Source organism: Ranitomeya imitator, chromosome 8, assembly GCF_032444005.1.
Source record: "Ranitomeya imitator isolate aRanImi1 chromosome 8, aRanImi1.pri, whole genome shotgun sequence".
Classification (NCBI taxonomy): Eukaryota; Metazoa; Chordata; class Amphibia; order Anura; family Dendrobatidae; genus Ranitomeya; species Ranitomeya imitator.
The window spans coordinates 15,565,863-15,590,409 of NC_091289.1; the positions used below are offsets into that span (position 1 = coordinate 15,565,863).

General features: G+C 44.5%; 1 protein-coding gene across 5 annotated transcripts in view; it reads left to right on the plus strand.

The window, feature by feature from the left end:
• Positions 1–24,547, plus strand: part of KLHDC8B (kelch domain containing 8B) — a 72,009-nt gene that overhangs the window by 34,164 nt on the left and 13,298 nt on the right. For all 5 annotated transcript variants that reach the window (XR_011314960.1, XR_011314961.1, XM_069736388.1 and 2 more), the window contains 2 exons: positions 10,712–10,876; positions 15,551–15,775. Coding sequence is in view for 3 of the 5 variants with exons in the window: in XM_069736388.1 (XP_069592489.1) it covers positions 10,712–10,876; positions 15,551–15,775 (390 nt within the window). In the remaining 2 variants the exon portion in view is untranslated. The remainder of the gene's footprint in view (positions 1–10,711; positions 10,877–15,550; positions 15,776–24,547) is intronic.

Below are 24,547 nucleotides of genomic sequence, written 5' to 3' on the forward strand. Positions count from 1 at the left end.
AGTATACAGTCACAGTGCCCCCATAATAACACCAGCCCCATTATACAGTCAGTCACAGCGCCCCCATAATAACACCAGCCCCAGTATACAGTCACAGCGCCCCCATAATAACACCAGCCCTAGTATACAGTCACAGTGCCCCCATAATAACACCAGCCCCATTATACAGTCAGTCACAGTGCCCCCATAATAACACCAGCCCTATTATATAGTCTCAGTGCCCCCATAATAACACCATCCCAGTATATAGTCAGTCACAGTGCCCCCATACTAACACCAGCCCCATTACATAGTCATAGTGCCCCCAAAATAAAACCATCCCCAGTATATAGTCAGTCACAGTGCCCCCATAATAACACCAGCCCCATTACATAGTCACAATTTCCCCATAATAACGCCAGCCCCAGTATATAGTCAGTCTCAGTGCCCCCATAATAGCGCCAGCCCCATTATAGTCAGTCACAGTGCCCCCATAATAACACCAACCCCATTATACAGTCAGTCACAGTGCCCCCATAATAACACCAGCCCCATTATACAGTCAGTCACAGTGCCCCCATAATAACACCAGCCCCAGTATACAGTCACAGCGCCCCCATAATAACACCAGCCCCATTATACAGTCACAGTGCCCCCATAATAACACCATCCCCATTACACAGTCAGTCGCAGTGCCCCCATAATAACACCAGCCCCATTATACAGTCACAGTGCCCCCATAATAACACCAGCCCCATTATACAGTCAGTCACAGTGCCCCCATAATAACACCAGCCCCATTATACAGTCACAGTGCCCCCATAATAACACCAGCCCCATTACACAGTCAGTCGCAGTGCCCCCATAATAACACCAGCCCCATTATACAGTCACAGTGCCCCCATAATAACACCATCCCCATTATACAGTCAGTCGCAGTGCCCCCACAACTCTGGCAGAGCTCCTCCCCTATGATAACGATAGCTGTGCTGCCCCGTGTCTCTGCAGCGCCCCTGCAGGAGAGATGAGGTGCACACAGGTGTCGGATCCTCCAGAGAGATTATCTTTGTCGCTGCCCTCTGGTTAATAGTGGGGTCCTGAATGAGGGTGTTGTTTTAAACCAGATAACCAGACTCAACCACATGGACCACCAAGGGTTAACAGGGACGTTTCACCCTTCACCTTCCTTCCTCTCGGTCTGTTGGGCTTTGCGGTTTGTGTTTCCGCACATGCTCGCGCTTTCATCTCTCCCGGCCGCTGAGGCATTTGGCCTTTTTGATGTCAGATGAGATGTAAGACAGAAAATGATGGCTTTACCTCCGCGAGCGAAACGTCAGGATAAATTAGAGCATACGGGGCGACCAGACCAGCGGGACTCGGTAATCGGCTGCGCGCACCAATGTACTAGCACCTCCGCCCGGGCGCCTCCTTGTCTCGTCTTGTATCCATCTGCAGCCTTCCATGAGAAAACCGCCAAGAACGCCAACATCGACAGGAAGAACTAACATACTGTCTGCCGAGAATGTTATCAAAACAAATGGCTAGGATAGTAGGAAGGGATCAAATAACCCAAAGATATGGAGCCGGCAGATGGTACAAGCTAACGAACGTGCTAATTATATGTTCTCCATTGTCATTATTGGTAGGAGTCCATACAGATCTGACAGTGAAGAAGACTGGGTAAAATAGAAAGCGACAACAAAGAGAGTTTCTTGTTCTGGAGGAACCGACACGGCCATGCATTACACATTGACTTACACGAAAATGATGTAATACTTCATTTCCCCTGTGGAGGAGCTGCAGCAGAACCTGGACACTTGCCGCTGGGATACCCACGGATTTAAAGTGGAATTGTTGTTTTAATTCTAGTATCATAAATCAATAGTAGACATGAAAATAAAAAAACTTTGTAAAATATCTTTTCTGAGAAATCTGCTTCTTTCTCCTCCTGGACTGATCTTTAATATATTGCTTTAGTGAAGATAGATTTTCCCATTATTGAGAAAGAAGATGACAGTTGGTGCTCAGAAGATTCGTTGGAGTAGTTAACTGGGTATTCCCATCTCCAAGATCCTTTCCTAACATTGTAGTAGGTGTAATATTAATAATAATATTAGCAAATACTGACAAATAGAAATGTAGTATAGTTCTTCTGATTCGCTATGTTGCTTACCCCATGTACAGGGCATTGCAGTAGCTTAGGTATCCATGGTTACAACCACTAATAGCTAACTAACTGTTACTATATGAGTGGTTGTAACCATGGATACCTAAGGTACTTTAATGCCCTGCACATGAGGTAAGCGACATAGCCAATCAGAAGAACTATACTACATTTCTAATTGGAGGTATTTGCTAATATTATTATTATTATTATTACATCTATTACATATTGGGATTGGATCTTGGACATGGGAATACCCCTTTAAACATTCTACTGCTTGTTCATCAGAAATGACAAACACTTTAAGGGGACTATTGTGGAATTGATTTTAGACTTTTCCTGGATAAAGGGACTTTTGTCATTTACTTGCTGCCCCGTTTTGCCTCGGACGTCACGAGTGAAGCCACTGGCACTGAAAGTTGGGTCTCCGTTCTCGCACCTTCTGGGTAGACGCTTCTGAGAATTCTTCCTTTAAAGGGGCTGTCCACTTCAAACACTACATTACTTTTAAACTTCTTATAGTTTGTCCTAACACTGGGACCCCCAGCAATCATCTATAATCTTTATAGAAGCCTGGCAATAACTATTCAGTTCTCCTGCAGCGCCCCCGCAGGGCAGACGAAGCATTACATCGTGCCTTTTTCACTGAATAACCTGTGTGTATAACGTATGGACATGCCGGGACTTCTAGACACAGACACTTTTGTAGCCGCTTTTGGTGAAGGCACCAGATGATGGACCCCTCACAGAATTTATCTGATGGGTTTTCTGTATCACACCTCCCCTATAATTAGGGATTGGACCTGTGTTATATAATGCTGCCAAGATGATGTCCTCCGTTACGTGGAGGAACGGCCACCATCCCCCGTACAGGAGGATGAAGTGTTCCGGAACGTTTAATGCATAGTCATGTTGCCATGGCGTCTCCAGGGAGACAAGTGATTAAAATTAGATCCCATCTTCTGTTTTGTTTGTAGTATTTACGTGCGGATGAAAGGGGAGAGGCGAAGACACAAAGCGGGACCGTCCGAGATCCTCCATGTATCACGTGTCCTGGATAATGAGGGATCTCCCCTACACTGTCTAGGAGTCCGGCCTGCGGGGTGTCCTGTGACCTCAGGAGCGGCTCTGAGTCTAGGAGTCCGGCCTGTGGGGGTGTCCTGTGACCTCAGGAGCGGCTCTGAGTCTAGGAGTCCGGCCTGTGGGGTGTCCTGTGACCTCAGGAGCGGCTCTGTGTCTAGGAGTCCGGCCTGTGGGGCGTCCTGTGACCTCAGGAGCGGCTCTGAGTCTAGGAGTCCGGCCTGCGGGGAGTCCTGTGACCTCAGGAGCGGCTCGGAGTCTAGGAGTCCGGCCTGTGGGGTGTCCTGTGACCTCAGGAGCGGCTCTGAGTCTAGGAGTCCGGCCTGCGGGGTGTCCTGTGACCTCAGGAGCTGCTCTGAGTCTAGGAGTCCGGCCTGCGGGGCGTCCTGTGACCTCAGGAGCGGCTCTGAGTCTAGGAGTCCGGCCTGCGGGGTGTCCTGTGACCTCAGGAGCGGCTCTGAGTCTAGGAGTCCGGCCTGTGGGGTGTCATGTGACCTCAGGAGCGGCTCTGAGTCTAGGAGTCCGGCCTGTGGGGTGTCCTGTGACCTCAGGAGCGGCTCTGAACAGCGGCATAGGACACATTTCCCAACTTCTGAATCTTATATGGAGGGAGGGATTCTTTTATTTTTTGCCACCCTGATCCCACCGAGCTCATGATTGGGCAATCCCAGTAACTGACCACAAACCACACCCAATGGGCGCCATCCAGGTCCGTATTTGGTGGTGGGGCTTAATTGTCATGTGGGTGAAGTTTTGGGTTCAATCACCCATAGAACTCAAATGTTCCTGGCATCCTCCACACTCATATCTGTCTGTCTGTCATCTATCTATTATATATTATCTATATATCATCTATCCTCCATCCATCCCTCCATCCATCAATGCATCCATCCCCCCATCCATGCACCAATCAATCCCTCCATCCATCGCTCCATCCATTCATCGCTCCATCCATCGCTCCATCCATCACTCCATCCATCACTCCATCCATCGCTCCATCCATCACTGCATCCATCCATCACTCCATCCATCGCTCCATCCATCGATCCGTCCATCCATCACTCATCCATCTCTCCATCCATCCTGCCATTGCTCCATCCATCCCTCCATTGCGCCATCCATCCCGTCATTGCTCCATCCATCACTCCATCCATCGCTCCATCCATCTCTCCATCCATCGCTCCGTCCATCCATTACTCCATCCATCCGTCACTGATCCATCTCTCCATCCATCCGTCCATCTCTCCATCCATCCCTCCATTGCGCCATCCATCCCTCCATTGCGCCATCCATCCCTCTCTCCATCATTCAGAAGCTGCAGTGAGATCATCCATCATTGAATGTCATGTGAAGGTGAAATCTTCTGTTCTTTTTGTTTAGCCCATTAATTATGACATTGGATTGTGCCCTGGACGGTGGCCGCTGAGTGCCAACCCTGACATTAAGCTTAATCAAATTTCATCCGGGTAAATGTAATGTGCGGATATTCGCCAGGTAGCGCCCGCACGGGGCAGAGCGCAGTAACGGCTTCTATCTCTCTCGTCTGAAGATGTGAAATTAACAGGGCGTGAACGATCAACTTTTTCTCATAAAACAGTAAAGTCCTGGGGAATGGCGGGGAGGAGAGATGAATGTTCTCATTACCAAGCTGCTCGATAACCAGAGCTGCGGTAATTTACAGAAGTGCTGACGCGGTGGAGCGCATACTGCAGGACATGATGCAGCTCGGAGGGGGGAGACGCATCGTGCCAACTCCACCACTGCAGCCACCTGCAATGAGGAGGGTCCCAGCGGGAACTCAATGCGGCATAATGCAAACAATGTCCTATGTATTCACAGTGTATAAAGGGTGTGCAGACTTTTACTAATGTGTTTTTATAGCTCAGATGCACCTAACATAGAAAAGCTGACATTTTTCATGTTGTCTTATTTGATAATCTCCAGACCGTTTTGTGTATACAGCTCCTATGTCGATTTATGTGACAAGTGATCCCCGTGTGTATTCTCATACTGCAGTCATATGTTAAGGCGCCCATACTCCTCAGATTAAAGCTGGCCAAACCTGCCGGTCATCTGATGTGTATGGGGGGCTCCCGACTCTCCCACCTTATTTGACGAAAGTTGGCTGCATCTTATTTAGTTGGGACTGGTCATCCGATCTGGACGGGGGGCTCCCTACTCTGCCCCCTTAAAGTTGAGGCAACGGCCCCTGTGGTAACTGAATGGACTTAGTGATAAGGAGCCGGTGTAGCAGAGCTACCCAGTAGGTTCTATGGCAGGACTGGACCAGCAGTTCAGGCCGGGAGCGTTATGGAAGAGTAGATAAATATAACAGAGCTGTGTTAGTCACAGAGTTCAATGCAGAATTGTTGCCTGCTTTCAGCCACCACTAGGGGGAGCTCACACAGGAGGATTTTTTGTGCATCATTGGGCTACTGTAGATCTTCCTGCAGTCCTATGTAAATAAAATAAATAATAATCCATAACAATAAGCAGTACAAAAACGACAATCTCGGCTCTGCTACCTCTCTACGTGACGACGCATTATTCATCAGACGCTTCTAAGAATAGAAGCCTGGAAGCCCCCGCAGGATTCGGGCACCAGACTGCCACACATCATCAATATCTACCATTTTATGCCGACATTTACAGACGACCCGTTGTTGAAAACGCACTTGAAAGGAGCTAAACAATATTACATCCCGCGCGCCGCTTATCTCCGGGGCAGCTGCCACAAAATCAATTTTAATTAAGAACTTTCTTGTCTCCTTTTTCTGTATTTTTTTCCCCATCCTCGCAGCGATTTCCAGAAATTTGCATAACACAAAGAGGCCGCGTATTCTGCATATTTCCCACAGGTAAAAGCGTCAGAATCATTGGCAGCGGAAGAAAAGTCCAACGTGTAATTAGTTTGAAGTTGGACGCCTACCTGCCCGTGACAGAGGCGGAGATATAGAGGGGCCGCGGGAACCTGGGGGGGAGATATCACCGGGGTATTGTCACCACTTATCACAACTAATTAACAAAGCCTCGTTCCCTGGGGAGGACAATCATAAAGGAAAGGTCCGCGATGAATTTCGATCAATACCGAATCGAAATAACTGGAGTTCTGCGGAGTGGGGGATGGATCCAACTTTCTGTCACCGGCATTGATCTTTTTGTAGTTAATTACTAGCGTTTCAAGAATAGAATGTCAAGTTGGAAATCAATAGTTCAGTTAATTAAAGGGTCTGTGGACTTTTGCAGCTAGTCCATATTTTTGCTCCAAAGCTTCTTAAATACAAAATGGAACAACTTTGCAAATAGGCTTGATTAGAAATGCCCCATCATCTTCTGTGTACAGCTTTTGCAAACCTTCGTGTCTCCATGGTGACAGACTACAAACAAGCCTTTTGTAGTCGGATCTTACATTCATGTGTTACTAAGGGAAAAAAAGAGGGAAGACACTAACACATGGCTACACTGGGTTCATTTATCGTCTGTCACCGTGGAGACAAATTGGCCCGCATAGGAGTTGTGTGGGAGATGTGCATCCCTATATTCTGTAAGGAGCACTATGTGGGGCACTTTATACTGTATGGAGCACCATGTGGGATACTTTATATTGTATAAAGCACTATGTGGGGCCCTTTATACTGTATGGAGCACTATGTGGGGCCCTTTATACTGTATGGAGCACTATGTGGGGCCCTTTATACTGTATGGAGCACTATGTGGGGCACTTTATACTGTATGGAGCACTATGTGGGGCACTTTATACTGTATGGAGCACTTTATACTGTATAAAGCACTATGTGGGGCCCTTTATACTGTATAAAGCACTATGTGGGGCCCTTTATATTGTATGGAACACTATGTGGGGCACTTTATACTGTATAGAGCACTATGCGGGGCTATTTAAACTGTATGGAGCACTATGTGGGGCCCTTTGTATTGAAAAGCATAATAAAATAAATATGCTTGTCCATTATACTCTATGGAGCACTATGTGGGACACTTTATACTGTATGGAACAATATGTGGGGCACTTTATACTGTATGGAGCATTATGTGGGACACTTTATACTGTATTGCGCACTATGTGGGGCACTCTATACTGTATGGAGCACTATGTGGGGCACTTTATACTGTATGGAGCACTATGTGGGGCATTTTATACTGTATGGAGCACTATGTGGGGCACTTTATACTGTATGGAGCACTATGTGGGGCACTTTATACTGTATAGAGCACTATGTGGGGCATTTTATACTGTATGGAGCACTATGTGAGGCACTTTATACTGTATGGAGCACTATGTGGGGCATTTTATACTGTATGGAGCACTATGTGGGGCACTTTATACTGTATAGAGTACTATGTGGGGCATTTTATACTGTATGGAGCACTATGTGGGGCACTTTATACTGTATGGAGCACTATGTGGGGCATTTTATACTGTATGGAGCACTATGTGGGGCACTTTATACTGTATGGAGCACTATGTGGGGCACTTTATACTGTATGGAGCACTATGTGGGGCACTTTATACTGTGTGGAGCACTATGTGGGGCACTTTATACCATATGGAACAATATGTGGGGCACTTTATACTGTATGGAGCATTATGTGGGACACTATACTGTATGAAGCACTATGTGGGGCCCTTTATACTCTATGGAGCACTATGTTTGGCACTGTATACTGTATGGAACAATGTGTGAGGCACCTTATGCTGTATGGAGCACTATTCAGGGCCCTTTACACTATATGGAGCACTATGCGGGAGTCTTTATACTGTATGGAGCACTATGTGTAGTCTTTTATACTCTATGAAGCACTATTCATGGCCCTTTATACTGTATGGAGCAAAATGTGGGGCCCTTTATACTGTATGGATCCCTATGTGGAGCCCTTTCTCCTGTATGGAGCCCTATGCGGGGCTCTTTATACTATATTGAGCACCATGTGGGGCCATTGTACTGCATAGAGCACTGTATGTGGCAATTTTACAGTATGGAGCACTATGTGGGTCCATTATACTCTATGGGGCACTATGTGTGGCAATTATACTGTATGGAGCACTATGTGGGTCCATTATACTGTATAGAGATCTATGTGGGTCCATTATTCTGTATGGATTACTATAAAAGACCTACTATAGTGCATGGAGCAGTATGTGGGGTCTTTATTACGGACTACTATGTGGAGCAATTATACTGTATGGAAGAAAATGCAGGGCCCCTATATACTATATGGAGTACTATGTGGGGCCCATGATGCTGTATGGAGGGCTGTGTGGGGATCACAGTTGACAAATCATACTGTGATGGGGTCACCATTCTTTGTCGGGGGATTGAGGGAGGGGGGTACAGTACAGTCATCATACTGTGCATGTGGAGTGTGCTGTCTAGGAATCCACTGTGGGGGTATCTTTTGGGGTTTGGGGGTACTTTTGTTTGCATCATACTTTTTTATCTGTAATATTCAAGGTTTTTTATCCTTGGTTATTACATCTAACATGCATTTTCTACTCTTACAAAAACATATTATTCCAATATTTTATTCTAAGATCTATTAAATAAAAGGTACTTTGTTTGTGGGACGACCCCTTTAAGTTTGTTTCCATATGAAAAGGTTCATTGTTATATTTGATCAGGAAAAACTTCCTCTATTGTAGACATTTTTTTTTATAAATATCAAGGTTGGCCCTTGACTTTGTCCAAGCTTTTCATTTCGGCCCTCTGTGTATATGAGTTTGACATCCCTGCAGTAGATGAATATCAGCCAAGGCAGGGGTACGATTGTTGAGTATGTGGTTTTTTTTTTTTGCTTTTAGACCCCCCCCATGGGCTCATGTACTGGACAACCCCTTTAACTATTATGGAGGTGTTGACTTTCCGGGTCAGATTCAGTTTGCTGTCCCCCCCGTGATGATGAGTAAAGACTTAGCGATGAACGCAGATGAGGAGGCCAGGATAGCCAACAGTCGTTATTTGGAAAGTGGGCAGAGATGGGGGCAGAAGTACCAGGAAGGACTTTTGAGAGGAACCGAGAAGAAGGTGGCCATGATCAATATCAGAGTCCAGTAATGAAGGAGTCATGTGTAAGCCCAAAGCAGATTAAAGGGGTAACCTGAAGACAACCCCTGACCATGTGCCCTATTATAGAGGGGGGTCCCACTGCTAATCGCCCCGGTGGCCGCCTTGCCACTAATGAGACAGCCCCTTCAAAGGTTTAGGGAAGGTTTTGAGGGGCATTAGCAGATAAATAGGACACCTATAATGATCTTTGCGGACCACCATTGTTGGAGTGAAGAGTCAACAAAGCGGATGAAGAACACTCGGAAGAAGTTTGGCATTTCTCCGTCATCCGGAAGCCACTAGGAGCACCACAGACGGTTGGTTTTGACTCCGTTCTTCAATCACTGGTGGTTTCCCCCCTCTAATGTGATGGACTTTCTCCCCAAATATATTAGGGAGGTGAGGGGCGAATCAACACCATAATCTGTAACCCATGTGCCTTTATAAAAGTGGGGTCTTCTTGTGTGGCAGCAGAGGAGCCTTGGGTCATCCTCGGGCCCCAGCGCTCAGGCGCCTCTTCCCCCTCTGCAGCCCCTATAGGGGCACAGTGAGCTGTAGGTCATGTGGGTGATGTGATCGCCCACCGCCTGGCCTGGAATTTCCATTTGAACTAATAATATCATTTTTCGCCCCAGCTTGCTCCGTGTATGAGCGCGTTCAGCCGGGGTAACTGGAGTGTGACTGGGAAACGCTCGGGATGAGACGGAAGCCATTGGTGAACTCTGGCAGTGAGCAGTAACGATGCAGAAAACATTAATTACATCTGCTTCCACAGCTTTTATAATTGCACACACACAAAAAAAAAAAAGACGCCGTCGGGGAGAGATGATTTCTTTATTGTGTTCCCGAAGCTGCAGGGTAATAAATTACAATGGAAATGGTCAGATTGCGCTGAAAATGATCAAAATGTCACCAATTTCACAGCCCAAATGTACATAATTAGAATTAATTACTGATTAATTAGTAATTAGCGTCATACATTGATACCTATATAGAGAAATATCCACAATTACGCTAAATGCTCAGTATCATTGCGCTTAATGGGAGGCGTCTATTGTGCTCCCTCTAGTGGTGGCTGCAGGCAGGCAGAATTTAATCACAATGCTTTTTCGCCGGATAGAGATGATAAATGTATGCTCAATGGGGGAGACCCACCGAACCCAAGAATTAATGTCCCCAAATCCTTTGTGTGAGTGGAGGAGTAGGGGGCATGTGTGACCACCGCTCCTATAGACAGTGAATTAAGCAGTGGTCACACATGCCCACTACTCCACTTACACCATCATAGCCTGTATACTTGACGCACATAAGATAGGTGTCGTTTAAATCTTTCCCGTGAAAATTGAATAGTTCTAAGTTGAAATTGGGATCATGTGTCCTGGTGGGCTGGAGAACCATCAAATTACACATTTTTACTCCTTTGCAGATGGGAAGATTTATGCACTTGGAGGAATGGGTGCGGACACCTCCCCTCAGGCCTTGGTAAGACTCTATGAGCCAGCTAAAGATAACTGGGTGCCACTTCCCTCCATGCCCACGCCACGATACGGAGCCTCCACTTTTCTGCGTGGCAACAGAATCTATGTCTTAGGTACGTAGTGTCATAGTCATTAACTATTATTGTATATCTAACTAAAAACTCCCAAAAATTGGGGGCAGCGCTCCTCTGAAGTCACATGATGAAAAAATGGATTTATTCAGCCCATGCGACATTCGGCTCAAAAAATCAGAGACTTTCTCAAGTCCTTTGTCATTTTGAGACAAAATGTTTCATGGGCGGATGAAGTCTGTTTTTTCATCATCTGACTTTAGAGGAGCGCTGCCCCCTATTTTGGTTTAGAGTTTTTGTATGCAAGAGATTTTAGTGATTTCTCTCCTTCCTTCCTCCCGCTCTTCCTTGCTGCCTTCTATCTCTTACTTCTTTCCTTCCTTTATTTTTCCATTCTTCATTCCTTCCCTTCTACCTTCTTTTCTTCCTTCCCCACTCTCTTCCTTTCTCTCTCTTCCATCCCCTCTCTCTTCTTTCCTTCATCTCCCTCCCTCCCTTCCTTTCTTCCTGTGTCCATTCCTTAATTTCTCCCTCTCTACTTTCCTTCATTGATCTCTTTTCTTTCCTTCTTTCCTTCCTTCCTCTCTTTTTTCTCTTTCCTTCCTTCCTCTGCTTTCCTTCCTTCCTCTCTCTTTTCTTTCCTCCCTTCTCTCTTTTCTTTCTTTCCTTCCTTCCTCTCTCTCCTTACTTTCCATCATTTTTCCTTCCTTCTTCTCTCTTATCTCTTCTTCCTTTTCTTCCTTCCGCTCTTCGTTACTCCCTCCTTATTTTCTTCCATCCTCTCTCTTTTCTCCTTCCTTTCTCTCTTCTTTCTTTCCTTCTTTCCTTCCTCTCTTTCTATCCTTCCATCCTTTCTCTCTCCTCCTTCCTCTCTGTTCCTTCCTTCGGTCCTTTTTTCCGTTTCTTCCTTTCTCTCTACCTTTCACCTTCCTTCTTTGTTTCCATCCTCTCTCTCTCTGTTCCTTACCCCTTACTTATTTCCTTCCTTTTTCTCTCTTCTTTCCTCCTTCCTTCTTTCCTTCCTCTCTCTTCTTTTCTCCTTCCTTCTTTCCTTCCTTCCTCTCTTCTTTCCTCCTTCCGTCTTTCCTTCCTTCCTCTCTCTCTTCTTTCCTCCTCCCTTCTTTTCCTGCTTCCTCACTTCTTTTCTCCTTCCTTATGTCCTTCCTCCCTCTCTTTTCTCCTTCCTTCTTTCCTTGCTTCCTCTCTCTTCTTTCTTTCTACCTTCTTTCCTTCTTCTTTCTCTTTCTTTCTTTCTTTCTTTCTTTCTTTCTTTCTTTCTTTCTTTCTTTCTTTCCTTCCTTCCTTTCTCTTTCTCCTTTTTTCCTTCCTTCTTTCCTCCTTCCTTCTTTCCTTCCTTCCTCTCTCTTCTTTCCTTCCTTTCTATCTCTTCTTTGCTCCTTCCTTCTCTCCTTGCTTCCTTTTTCTCTTCTTTCCTCCTTCCTTCCTCTCTCTTCTTTCCTTCATTTCTATCTCTTTCCTCCTTCCTTCTTTCTTTCTTTCTTTCCTTCCTTCCTTTCTCTTTCTCCTTTTTTCCTTCCTTCTTTCCTCCTTCCTTCTTTCCTTCCTTCCTCTCTCTTCTTTCCTTCCTTTCTATCTCTTCTTTGCTCCTTCCTTCTCTCCTTGCTTCCTCTTTCTCTTCTTTCCTCCTTCCTTCCTCTCTCTTCTTTCCTTCATTTCTATCTCTTTCCTCCTTCCTTCTTTCTTTCCTTCCTTCCTTCCTCTCTCTTCTTTCCTTCCTTTCTATCTCTTCTTTCCTCCTTCCTTCTCTCCTTGTTTCCTCTTTTTCTTCTTTCCGCCTTCTTTCCTTGCTTCCTGATACCGCAGGCCTGACCCCTCCCTCCCCGGCGGTGGTATAGGTGGCACTAATTAATGCTCCCGGTGGAGAAAGCTGAGATCTGTGGCTTTGTATAAGTAGCTGCTCTTCGTCGTAGTTTCAGTTGCGGTGCCACATCACGCTCTCCTGCTCTTTTCTTCTAATTCCTCCTTCTCTGAGCTGAAGGCCAATCTCACCCCGCGTCCCACCGAGAATTCGGGGCCAAGAAGCAAAGTTCCATCCAATTACAGTGTAAAGGTTCGCGTCAGAATTAAACCGTCTCCTGGGTGGAGGTGTTAAACCGCTAACAACAGCGGCCTGTAGAGAGAGTCTTCAGGGAGAATCCTGAGAAATAGCTGAGAATTCTCGCTTTCCTCCATGTTTGCAAAAATACATGATTAGCTGCACAATACGTACAGGTTTAAAGGGCCATACAGCATTATATTTTTACAAATTGATACCCCTTGATGTTCATTACGTGTGATCAAATCATACCGGAATGGGTCACATGATATAATTTACTTAAAAAGAAAACAGAAAGTTTCATATTTTTAAGTAACGGATCAAACTTTATCTGTAGTTGTGGCAGTCCTGGGGGGCATCTGATGAGTGCAGTGGACCCGCTGCTTCAGCTTTAATAGTACAACTATCTTTTGCTCTAATCTAATGGGAATATTTCATGTTGACATAGGATTTAAAGGGGATCTCTCACTTGCCGGAAATATGTATTTTTTTTACTTGTTGTAAATGCCGCTGTTCTCCTGAATCCGGCATCATTTTTCTTTTGTTCCTGCTCCTCTCCGTTACTAAGATATGGCCTCTTCTTTCATGTACATAAATATAGTCTTTGTAGCTCAGAGGGTGTGGTCTTTAGCTATCTGTGGGTGGTTTCTTGATGACCACTCCCAATTGGCTAACAAGACTAGATAAGGAAATAAGTGGCCGTATCTCAGGAATGGAGAGGCGTAGGAACAAAAGAAAAACAACTCTGGATTCAGCAGAACAGCCCCATGATTATTAGAAACCCTTACTGTATATTCACATAATCAGTCCCATGCAAATTCACACCCTGGCTCATCGCAATGAGTGATTGCAGGGCGCGTTTATAGGAGCGCTGATTCTGAGCGTCAGCGGCATAATGTGGTGTATATATAGAATAATGAATTCATGACTGTCGCCCTATGGGACTCGAGTGGTCGATAACGCAGGAATTATCTAAGGATCTCATTTGACTTTAGAGGTGATTTTAATGGTTGCTGTGACCTTGTAAATATAGTATAGACCCCCCATCACCGCTATGATAAATCCCCGGAGCCCGAGGGGGCGTTCAGGCTATCATCGCTGACAATATCTATAGACTCATCTATTTTTTTTGCATAATAAAATATGTAAAATGTGATAACAACGGGAATATTCCCATAGCATCTGGAAAATCACTGAAACCATGACAGTTCCTGCAAGATCCTGAACATCCAGGAAAAGCTGAAAAATAATAATTTCCAATTCATTTTCAGACTGTAAGGAAATATGCTCTTAAAGGGGATCTGTCACTTGCCAAAAATATGTATTTTTTTTTACCTGGTGTAAACGCCGCTGTTCTCCTGAATCCGGCGATGTTTTTCTTTTGTTCCTGCGCCTCTCCATTCCTGAGATATGGCCTCTTCTTCCCTGTATATAAATCTAGTCTTGTTAGTCAAGTGGGTGTAATACTCAGAAAGACGCCCACAGAAGAGTAGAGGACCACGCCCACTTGAATATTAAGCATAGATATTTATACAGAGTAAGGGTGGTTTCACACTTGCGTTTTTGCCTGCAGCGTTTTTTGCACAAAAAAACGCATGCGTTTTTTTTCCTATATTTAACATTGAAAACGCATGCGTTTTTTGTTGTACGCGTTTGGTAGCGTTTTGAAACGCATGCTTTTTTTGCTGCATGCGTTCTTTTTCAGAAATGCAACTTGTAGTATTTTTGAGAGGTGTTTTTGGACACATAAAAACGCATGTGTTTTCATGCGTTTTTTTTGTGTCAAAAAATACATTGGAGTCAATGGAAACGCATGCGTTTTTAAGCACATGCGTTTGTTTGCTTTAAAAACGCATGCGTTTTTAATAAAAAAAAAACAGAAAACACACTGATATGCCACCCCCCACCATAAAGGTGATAAAGTGATCCTAACCCTAAAGGGATCCTAACCCTAACCCTAAAGGGATCCTAACCCTAAAGGGATCCTAACCCTATCCCTAACCCTACCCCTAACCCTAAAGGGATCCTAACCCTACCCCTACCCCTAAAGGGATCCTAACCCTAACCCTAATCCCTTTAGGGTTAGGGTTAGGATCCCTTTAGGGTTAGGGGTAGGGTTAGGATCCCTTTAGGGTTAGGGTTATGATCCCTACCCCTAACCCTAACTATTTCTGTTTATAGTGGGTTTTTTACTTTATTTTGATGATTGGCAGCTGTCACACATTTCTCAGCATGCGTTTAAAAAACGCAAACGCATGAAAAAACGCATGTAAACGCGTCAAAACGCTGCGTTTTTTTCACCACATGCAAAAACACATGCGTCAAAAAAACGCAGCGTTTGCACGCGTTTACATGCGTTTTTTCACCATGCGTTTTTTTTTTTAAACGCATGCGTTTTGAAACGCAAGTGTGAAACCAGCCTAAAGAGAGGACCATATCTCAGGAACGGAGAGGCGTAGGAGCAAAAGAGAAACATCGCCAGATTCAGGAGAACATCGGCATTTACACCAGACTTAAAATTTCAGCAGGACATCTCATTAGCTGATTTTTGGACCCTTTAAACACAGAGATTATCCAAAGTGGTCAAGATCAGTGATCAAGATTCTATGGGGAAGACAATATTAAAGTCAATGACTAAATCCATCTTTTTTGTTTGGTAGGGGGTAGGCAAGGTAAACTTCCGGTAACAGCTTTTGAAGCCTTGGACCTAGAGGTAAAGAGCTGGACTCGTTATCCCGGCATCCCAAGCAGGCGTGCCTTTGCCAGCTGCACCATGACCGAGACCTCTTTCTTCAGTCTTGGTGGTTTACAGCAACCCGGACCCCACAACTTCTACTCACGGCCACACTTTGTAAACACTGTGGAGATGTTTGACTCTGAGCAAGGTGAGTGTGAGACGCAGGACTAATGATATAGGAGCCTCTTCATATATTCTTCTACATAGGGGCAGTATTATAGTAGTTATATTCTTGTATATAGGGGCAGTATTATAGTAGTTATATTATTGTACATAGGGGCAGTATTATAGTAGTTATATTCTTGTACATCGGGAGCAGTATTATAGTAGTTATATTCTTGTACATAGGGGCAGTATTATAGTAGTTATATTCTTGTACATAGGGGCAGTATTATAGTAGTTATATTCTTGTACATAGGGGCAGTATTATAGTAGTTATAATCATGTATATAAGGGGCAGTATTATAGCAGTTATATTCTTGTATATAGGGGCAGTATTATAGTAGTTATATTCTTGTACATAGGAGCAGTATTATAGTAGTTATATTCTTGTACATAGGGACAGTATTATAGTAGTTATATTCTTGTACATAGGGGGCAGTATTATAGTAGTTATATTCTTGTACATAGGAGCAGTATTATAGTAGTTATATTCTTGTACATAGAGAGCAGTATTATAGTGGTTTTATTCTTGTACATAGGAGCAGTATTATAGTAGTTATATTCTTGTACATAGGAGCAGTATTATAGTAGTTATATTCTTGTACATAGGGAGCAGTATTATAGTAGTTATAATCTTGTATATAAGAGGCAGTATTATAGCAGTTATATTCCTGTATATAGGGGCAGTATTATAGTAGTTATATTCTTGTACATAGGTAGCAGTATTCTAGTAGTTATAATCTTGTATATAAGGGGCAGTATTATAGTAGTTATATTCTTGTATATAGGGGCAGTATTATAGTAGTTATATTCTTGTACATAGGGGGCAGTATTATAGTAGTTATATTCTTGTACATAGGGGGCAGTATTATAGTAGTTATATTCTTGTACATAGGGGGCAGTATTATAGTAGTTATATTCTTGTACATAGGAGCAGTATTATAGTAGTTATATTCTTGTACATAGGGGCAGTATTATAGTAGTTATATTCTTGTACATAGGGGCGGTATTATAGTAGTTATATTCTTGTACATAGGGGGCAGTATTATAGTAGTTATATTCTTGTACATAGGGGGCAGTATTATAGTAGTTATATTCTTGTACATAGGAGCAGTATTATAGTAGTTATATTCTTGTACATAGGGGCAGTATTATAGTAGTTATATTCTTGTACATAGGGGCGGTATTATAGTAGTTATATTCTTGTACATATTATTTTGGCTCAAGCCACATTGTTCCAGAAACCGGATGAAGTAATGTGCACTGGGAAAGTGATGGCCCACAGAGCTTTGAAAACTATTTTTGGCCTGAGGTGGTCACTTTATTTCTTTACTTCTCATATAAAGGCCTAAATTATGAGCAGCTGAAACGCGTGGTAATTTCGGTTTACCCATTTCATGTCTTATATGATAACTTGGAGTCACCACGCTGTAATGCTGTAAACTTCATATTGTATTATATGACTAGAGATGATCAGGATAAATCCATATTGTGGAATAGTGGAGTGTTAGGTTTTTTGAAGTAGACCTTCGAATGTGTCCCCCAATAAATCATCTAGATCATATGATGGTCGCTAACATTATTCCATATAAACCAAGTCCGGTCTCTGTATCCAGCCCCCTGTTTATGCCTCTCCTCCCTGCGGCTTATTATATTGCTGGATTCCAGGTAGATAAATGTCCAGACAGCTCTGTAATCACCATGTAATTTTCTGTTAGTTCTATGAAAGGTTGATGTCATCAGGAATGTTAATAGAAGCTCGACACCCTGTACGTCCGAAGGAACCGCACAGACACCGGGGACAGCGGCTGTCCGTCACCGCTTATTAACAGTAACACATCGCTATTCAATCAGTTCCAACATAATAAATTATCAGAGCAGAACGGTAATAAATCAGATGGCGGTGTAGAACAAGTTCATTCAGTCCGCTGTGTGCGGCGGATACAAGTATTGTGCCGTTATGTCGCGTACATCCGAGATGCAGGAACCGGGCAGAGATCTCTGACCGCCTCATCTTTACTTCTTGACTAGGTATATAGATACACCCTTGTTAGTTTTTATCAGGCATTACAGATTATAGTAACTCTATGTTACAAAGATTCAGTCCGCAGACGTGCTGGCAGATGTGGTGACTGTACTCCAAGAGACCGCGACTACTTGCCCTGAAAAGCGGAATTTACTATGGTATGTGTCTCACTTTGTTATCATGGCCGAGGTTTGAACTATTTGCAATAATAATATCAATAATAAAGGCTTTTTTTCCCCCAAATTTGCCAGGATTGGTTCCAAATGTTGAAACAGTTCCATCAAATTTAGGACTGGTATTTTATAGACCTTCAACCAACCTAAGGACGTCAGCTGTGTGGATCACTGATGGTTTGGGCTTGTCTGACCTTGTAGATCCGATCGCAGGGGATGACACCATGACTTAATTACCAATCTCTTTTCTGCACCAGGAAGTCAAGAATATAATTCTTGTCCTCCGTGTAGCTGCACCGCGTCGTATGAAGCGGTTTCTTAAAGCCATCAATCATTGCTTGGCCTTGTCCAGCTCGCGGTGCCCCCCGGAGAACTATCTATTCCTCACATCACATCTGCTCGTTTCATGTCTTCACTCTATTACCATGTAAATGAAGAGCGAAGCCGTAAGTAATGGAAAGAGGTGATGCCGGGAGAGGAGACAGCGGAGGAAAGACCATTCTGAGTCTAGTGTCATGGATAATATGGAAGACCCTACAAGCGGTCTATATCTCTGTGCCCGAACATTGGCCAAAAATCCGCACCAAACCGTGTAGTTTTTACTGCAGATTTCCAGAACAGAATATCAAATCCGACTAATTCTCATGTTCTGAAAAATCTGTTGCGTCAATCAATTTCCGCTGCTGATTTTCTCTGCATCAGTTGGATGAGATCTCAGGAAATTACAGATTTCTGCCCTGAAAGTCTGAGCTGAAAATCCGCTGCGTGTTTCTTGTGTGTAGCGTTACCCCCAGGCCACATTCACAGTGAAAAAAACTGACCGGTGTCATTCAGTTTGGTTGATCAGATGGGAGATTATTTTTTTTTTCAAGGACTGAATGTCCCTGTGAAAAAAAAAAAAAAAGTCACAGCCTGCAGTATTCTCTTCCGTATTTTGGATGAGACTCTTCGATTCAAGCCCATAGGTGCACAACAAAATTGGGTCTACGGGTGCTGAAATAAAAAAAATCACAACGTTTTTCTATGTGTCTTCTCTTTTAAGAACATTTTCTGCAAATCGTAAATCCTTGCCTGAGCTTCATGTCTGCTGAAAAGTATCCACACAAAACAAAAACACAGCGTCCCACCCAGCAGCCCACCCTGCCTGTAATGTCACTATGACCCCCGCGCGGAGCAATGATTGAGGGAAGCTCTGCACATCTCCATCTCCGGAGAGGCACAATTTGCACAAGACAGAACGATGTCTGTGGAGCTCCGATGGTGACAGAGATGGAATCGCTCTGCTTCTGACCCACTTTTTACCTAATCTGAATGTTAATAGACCCCGCGGAAAAGGCAATTAATGTCAAATGTAGTCTTATTGTTTTTCAAAAAAGGGAATAAAAATAACTGCACCCCATGATAATGCTGAGACATGTCACATGTAATATACAGTATGCTATAGACTGAGTGTATATATCTATATTTATCTATCTATCTATTATCTATCTATCATCTATCTATTATCTATCTATCTATCATCTATTATCTATCTATCTATTATCTATCCATCTAGCTATCTACTTGTTTGTATGTCTATATGAATGTATATATGCATATATCTTAGTGTGTGTATATATATGTATATATATGTATATGTATATATATATATATATATACATACATATATATGTTTCTTAGTGTCTGTGTGTGCATATATGTATATGTATGCATGTATCTTAGTATGTGTGTGTGTGTGTGTGTGTGTGTGTGTGTGTGTGTATATATATTACACTGCTCAAAAAAATAAAGGGAACACTTAAACAACAGAATATAACTCCAAGTAAATTAAACTTCTGTGAAATCAAACTGTTCACTTAGGAAGCAACACTGACTGAATCAATTTCACATGCTGTTGTGCAAATGGAATAGACAACAGATGGAAATTATTGCCAATTATCAAGACACCCTCAATAAAGGAGCGGTTCTGCAAGTGGGGACCACAGACCACATCTCAGTACCAATGCTTTCTGGCGGATGTTTTGGTCACTTTTGAATGTTGGTTGTGCTTTCACACTCGTGGTAGCATGAGACGGACTCTACAACCCACACAAGTGGCTCAGGTAGTGCAGCTCATCCAGGATGGCACATCAATGCGAGCTGTGGCAAGAAGGTGTGCTGTGTCTGTCAGCGTAGTGTCCAGAGGCTGGAGGCGCTACCAGGAGACAGACCAGTACACCAGGAGACGTGGAGGGGGCCGTAGGAGGGCAACAACCCAGCAGCAGCACCGCTACCTCAGCCTTTGTATAAGGAGGAATAGGAGGAGCACTGCCAGAGCCCTGCAAAATGACCTCCAGCAGGCCACAAATGTGCATGTGCCTGCACAAACGGTTAGAGACCGACTCCATGAGGATGGTCTGAGTGTCCGACGTTCACAGATGGGGGTTGTGCTCACAGCCCAACACCGTGCAGAACGCTTGGTATTTGCCACAGAACACCAAGATTGGCAAATTCACCACTGGCGCCCTGTGCTCTTCACAGATGAAAGCAGGTTCACACTGAGCACATGTGACAGACGTGACAGAGTCTGGGGACGCCGTGGAGAGCGATCTGCTGCCTGCAACATCCTACAGCATGACCGGTTTGGCAGTGGGTCAGTAATGATGTGGGGTGGCATTTCTTTGGAGGGCCACACAGCCCTCCATGTGCTCGCCAGAGGTAGCCTGACTGCCATTAGGTACCGAGATGAGATCCTCAGACACCTTGTGAGACCATATGCAGGTGCAGTGGGCTCTGAGTACCTTATGATGCAGGACAATGCCAGACCTCATGTGGCTGGAGTGTGTCAGCAGTTCCTGCAAGATGAAGGCATTGAAGCTATGGAGTGACGAATGACTTTCCCGTTCCCCAGACCTGAATCCAATCGAGCACATCTGGGAGACAAAGGCAAGGCAAGAAATCCCACTTATTAAACCTGACAGGGCACACCTGTGAAGTGAAAACCATTCCCTGTGACTACCTCTTGAAGCTCATCAAGAGAATGCCAAGAGTGTGCAAAGCAGTCATCAAAGCAAAAGGTGGCTACTTTGAAGAACCTAGAATATAAGACATAATTTCAGTTGTTTCACACTTTTTGTTAAGTATATAATTCCACATGTGTTACTTAATGTGTTAGTTTTGATGCCTTCAGTGTCAATTTTCAATTTTCATAGTCATGAAAATACAGAGAAATCTTTAAATGAGAAGGTGTAGCCAAACTTTTGCTCTGTACACACACATATATATATATATATATATATATATATACTGTATCTTAGTGTTTGTATATATATATGTATGCATATATCTTAGTGTGTATGTATATGTATTGTGACAAGGTCACTGGCACTGTATGTGAGGGGAAATATGTGTCACGAAGATTGCTTTCTTCTGTGATCTGAAACCCATGAGTGTCTCTCCAGCATGCTGTGTGCTGAAGGAGTTAATCGGCCATGATAAAGGACCCGGTTTTTTGTGAGTAGGTGAGAGATGGGTGGGATGCCTTCTCACCATATCTCCACCTCAAGGGTGTGGCTGGGGAGGTAAATGTGCAGCCGCTGTTTTTTTCTCTGTTATGTGTTTGGAAAGTCTCCAGACATGGCTCCAGGAGGAGCTGAGGACTTTGTGTGTTCCCCGCGGGTGAATCTTGCAGGAAAAAGAACTGTACTGGACTTAATCTTTGTTTTGTTTTGCAATTAGGCCATCTTTACTTTGCTCAACCCTGCTACGGTTTATGCTGTGCTCCAATAAACCAGCAGGTGATTTGCTACAATAGGCGTTCCTGTGTTTTACCTCTGCAAGCAGCTGAGTGATTCAGCCTCTCACATGTGGTGTTTCAAATGCGGATAACGATCCAAGAACACGCATAGCTGCTGTGGACACACTGCATGTCCTGTGTAAAATCCACCATTCAGAACGAGATGTCCGGCAGCATGGAGGAGCTTGTCAAGCATCTGGTCCATGTCATACAGCAATAGCAGCAAATGGTGCAACAGGTAACTAATAAACTGTTGGCACAGCAGCTCCAACAACAGCAGCAGCGACAGCAACAAGAGGCACTAACGTGGCAGATGGAACTCCTCAAAGAGGCCATTCGTGGGAGGCCGGTAGTCTCCTCCCCAATAGCAGGTGATGACTCATACATCCAAATAGAGGTAAGACGGACCATGCAAAAAATTATCCCGAGGACGATGTGGAAGCTTTTCTGACTGTTTTCGAGAGGGTGGCTGAATGGGAGAAACTTCCGCCAGAGCAGTGGATGGAGGTGCTGGCTCCATATTTGTCGGTTGAACCTCAAAAGGCCTATTATGACTTTGCACTCCATCATGCCAAATTAAAGACAAAAATATTGGCACACCTGGCAGTAACCATGTCCGTTAGAGCTCAGCGAGTCCACTGCTGGGTGTATGCTGGCGACAAACCCCCTCACTCGCAGAAGTTTGATTTGTTGCACCTAGTCCAAAAGTGATTGCAGCCAGAGTCTTCCACTCCTGCCCAGATTGTCGAGCGCGTGGTAATGTACAGATTCATCCACTAGATTTTTCATTATTTTGGAACTTGTCGATTTATTGTATCAGGTGATTAAACTGAGGGGAGGTGAGACAGTAGAGCAGCTGTTTGTTCCAGGACCCAACCAGCGGAGGGTTTTAGACATGCCCATTTGCATGTTTTGTGGGGACATCTGGGGTAGAGAAAGCTCAGGAGAGAGTAATGCGGAGGTTCAAGTGGCCTGGATGTTACCGGGAGATCGTAAATTATTGTAGGTCCTGCCTCACCTGCCACATAACCGCATCCTCTTCTCACTTCCGAAGTCCCTTAGTCCCGTTACCTGTGATAGAGGTCCCCTTTGAGAGGATTGCCATGGAATTAGTAGGTCCCCTAGTTAAAGCTGCACGGGGGCATCAGTACATCCTAATGGTCATGAACTATGTGACCCGGTACCCTGAAGTGGTGCCACTAAGGAACTCTTCGGCCAAGAGTATCACCTGAGAGCTTGTCCATATCTTTGCTAGATCGGGCCTGCCAAAGAAGATTTTGACAGACCAGTGAACCCCGTTCATGAGCAAAGTGATGGGGGAGCTGTGAAGAGTCCTCCAGATTGCCCAGCTGCGAATCTCAGTTTATCATCCACAGACTGATGGCCTGGTATAGCTCTTCAATAAGACCTTAAAGGCCATGCTCAAGAAGGTCATTGAGAAGAATGGTTGAGACTTTGACTATTTGCTTCCGTTTTTTCTCTTCTCCATCAGAGAAGTTCCTCAAGACCCCAGTTCAAGCCCTTATATGGTCGACATCGCCAAGAAAACCTGGGAAGCCAAGGTCACGCCACATTGGATTGTCATAGAGCATATCGTCCAGTTGCAGGAGAGGATGGCGAAAGTAATGCCTATTGTGAAAGAGTATGTTCTCGAGGCACAGGCAAGGGTATATAACCGTTCAACAAGGCTGAGGCAGTTCCAGCCCACGGACCGCGTGCTAGTGCTTTTTCCCATGGTGGAGAGCAAGTTCCTAGCCAAGTGGCAAGGCACGTATGAGGTGATGGAAAAACTGGGTGAGGTGAATTACAAGGTACACCACCCGGATGCAGGAAGCTTCGCCAAGTGTATCATGTGAACTTGCTCAATCCATGGCGAGATCGGGAATCTCTGTAAGCTCCTTGCCTGGGAACCCGTCCCAAAGCCAAAGTGGAGGAAGTCACAATTGTAGAGACTCAAATGCCAGTCCAGAAGCAACCCAGGAACTGCTGTAGCGGAACCATGACCTATTCTCAGAGTTATCAGGGCATAAACAGGTGGTGGAGCACGACGTGTTAACAGAGCCACGTGTAAGCATGAACCTCAACCCCTATAGAATTCCCGAAGCACGCGGGAGCTAATATCAAAGGAGGTTAAGAGAATGCTAGACCTCAGTGTGATACAGGAGTCAAAAAGTGGATGGTCGAGTCCCATCGTCCTCGTACCGAAGCCTGGCGGTGAGTGGCGGTTTTGTAATGACTACTGCAGCCTGAACGAGGTCTCCAGTTTTGATATGTATCCGATGCCCCACGTGGACGAACTCATTGAGAGTCTTGGACCCGTGAGGTTCATTACAACCCTTAACCTGACAAAAGGCTACTGGCAGATCCCCATGTCCCAGATTGCCAAGGAGAAGACGACATTCTTGATGCCTGATGGGTCTTTCCAGTACACCAGAATGCCTTTCAGACTGCAGGGGCTTCAGCTATCTTTCAGAGGGCTATGGATCGGATCTTGGCTCCACATAAGAAGTATGGGCAGCGTACCTTGATGACATTGTGTTCTTCAGCCCTGACTGGACTAGTCATGTACCAAATGTTCATGCAATCATGGATGTGTTGAGAAACGCTGAGTTCATCGTCAATCTGAAAAAGTGTGCCATAGGGAAGAAAGAGGCCAAGTACTTAGGCTATGTTGTCGGGAGAGGCAAAATCAAGCCACAGTTAAAATCAAGGCAATTCAGAAGTGGCCGCAACTGCTTTCCAAGAAGCAAGTGGGGGCATTTCTTGGAATTGTGGGGTATTACT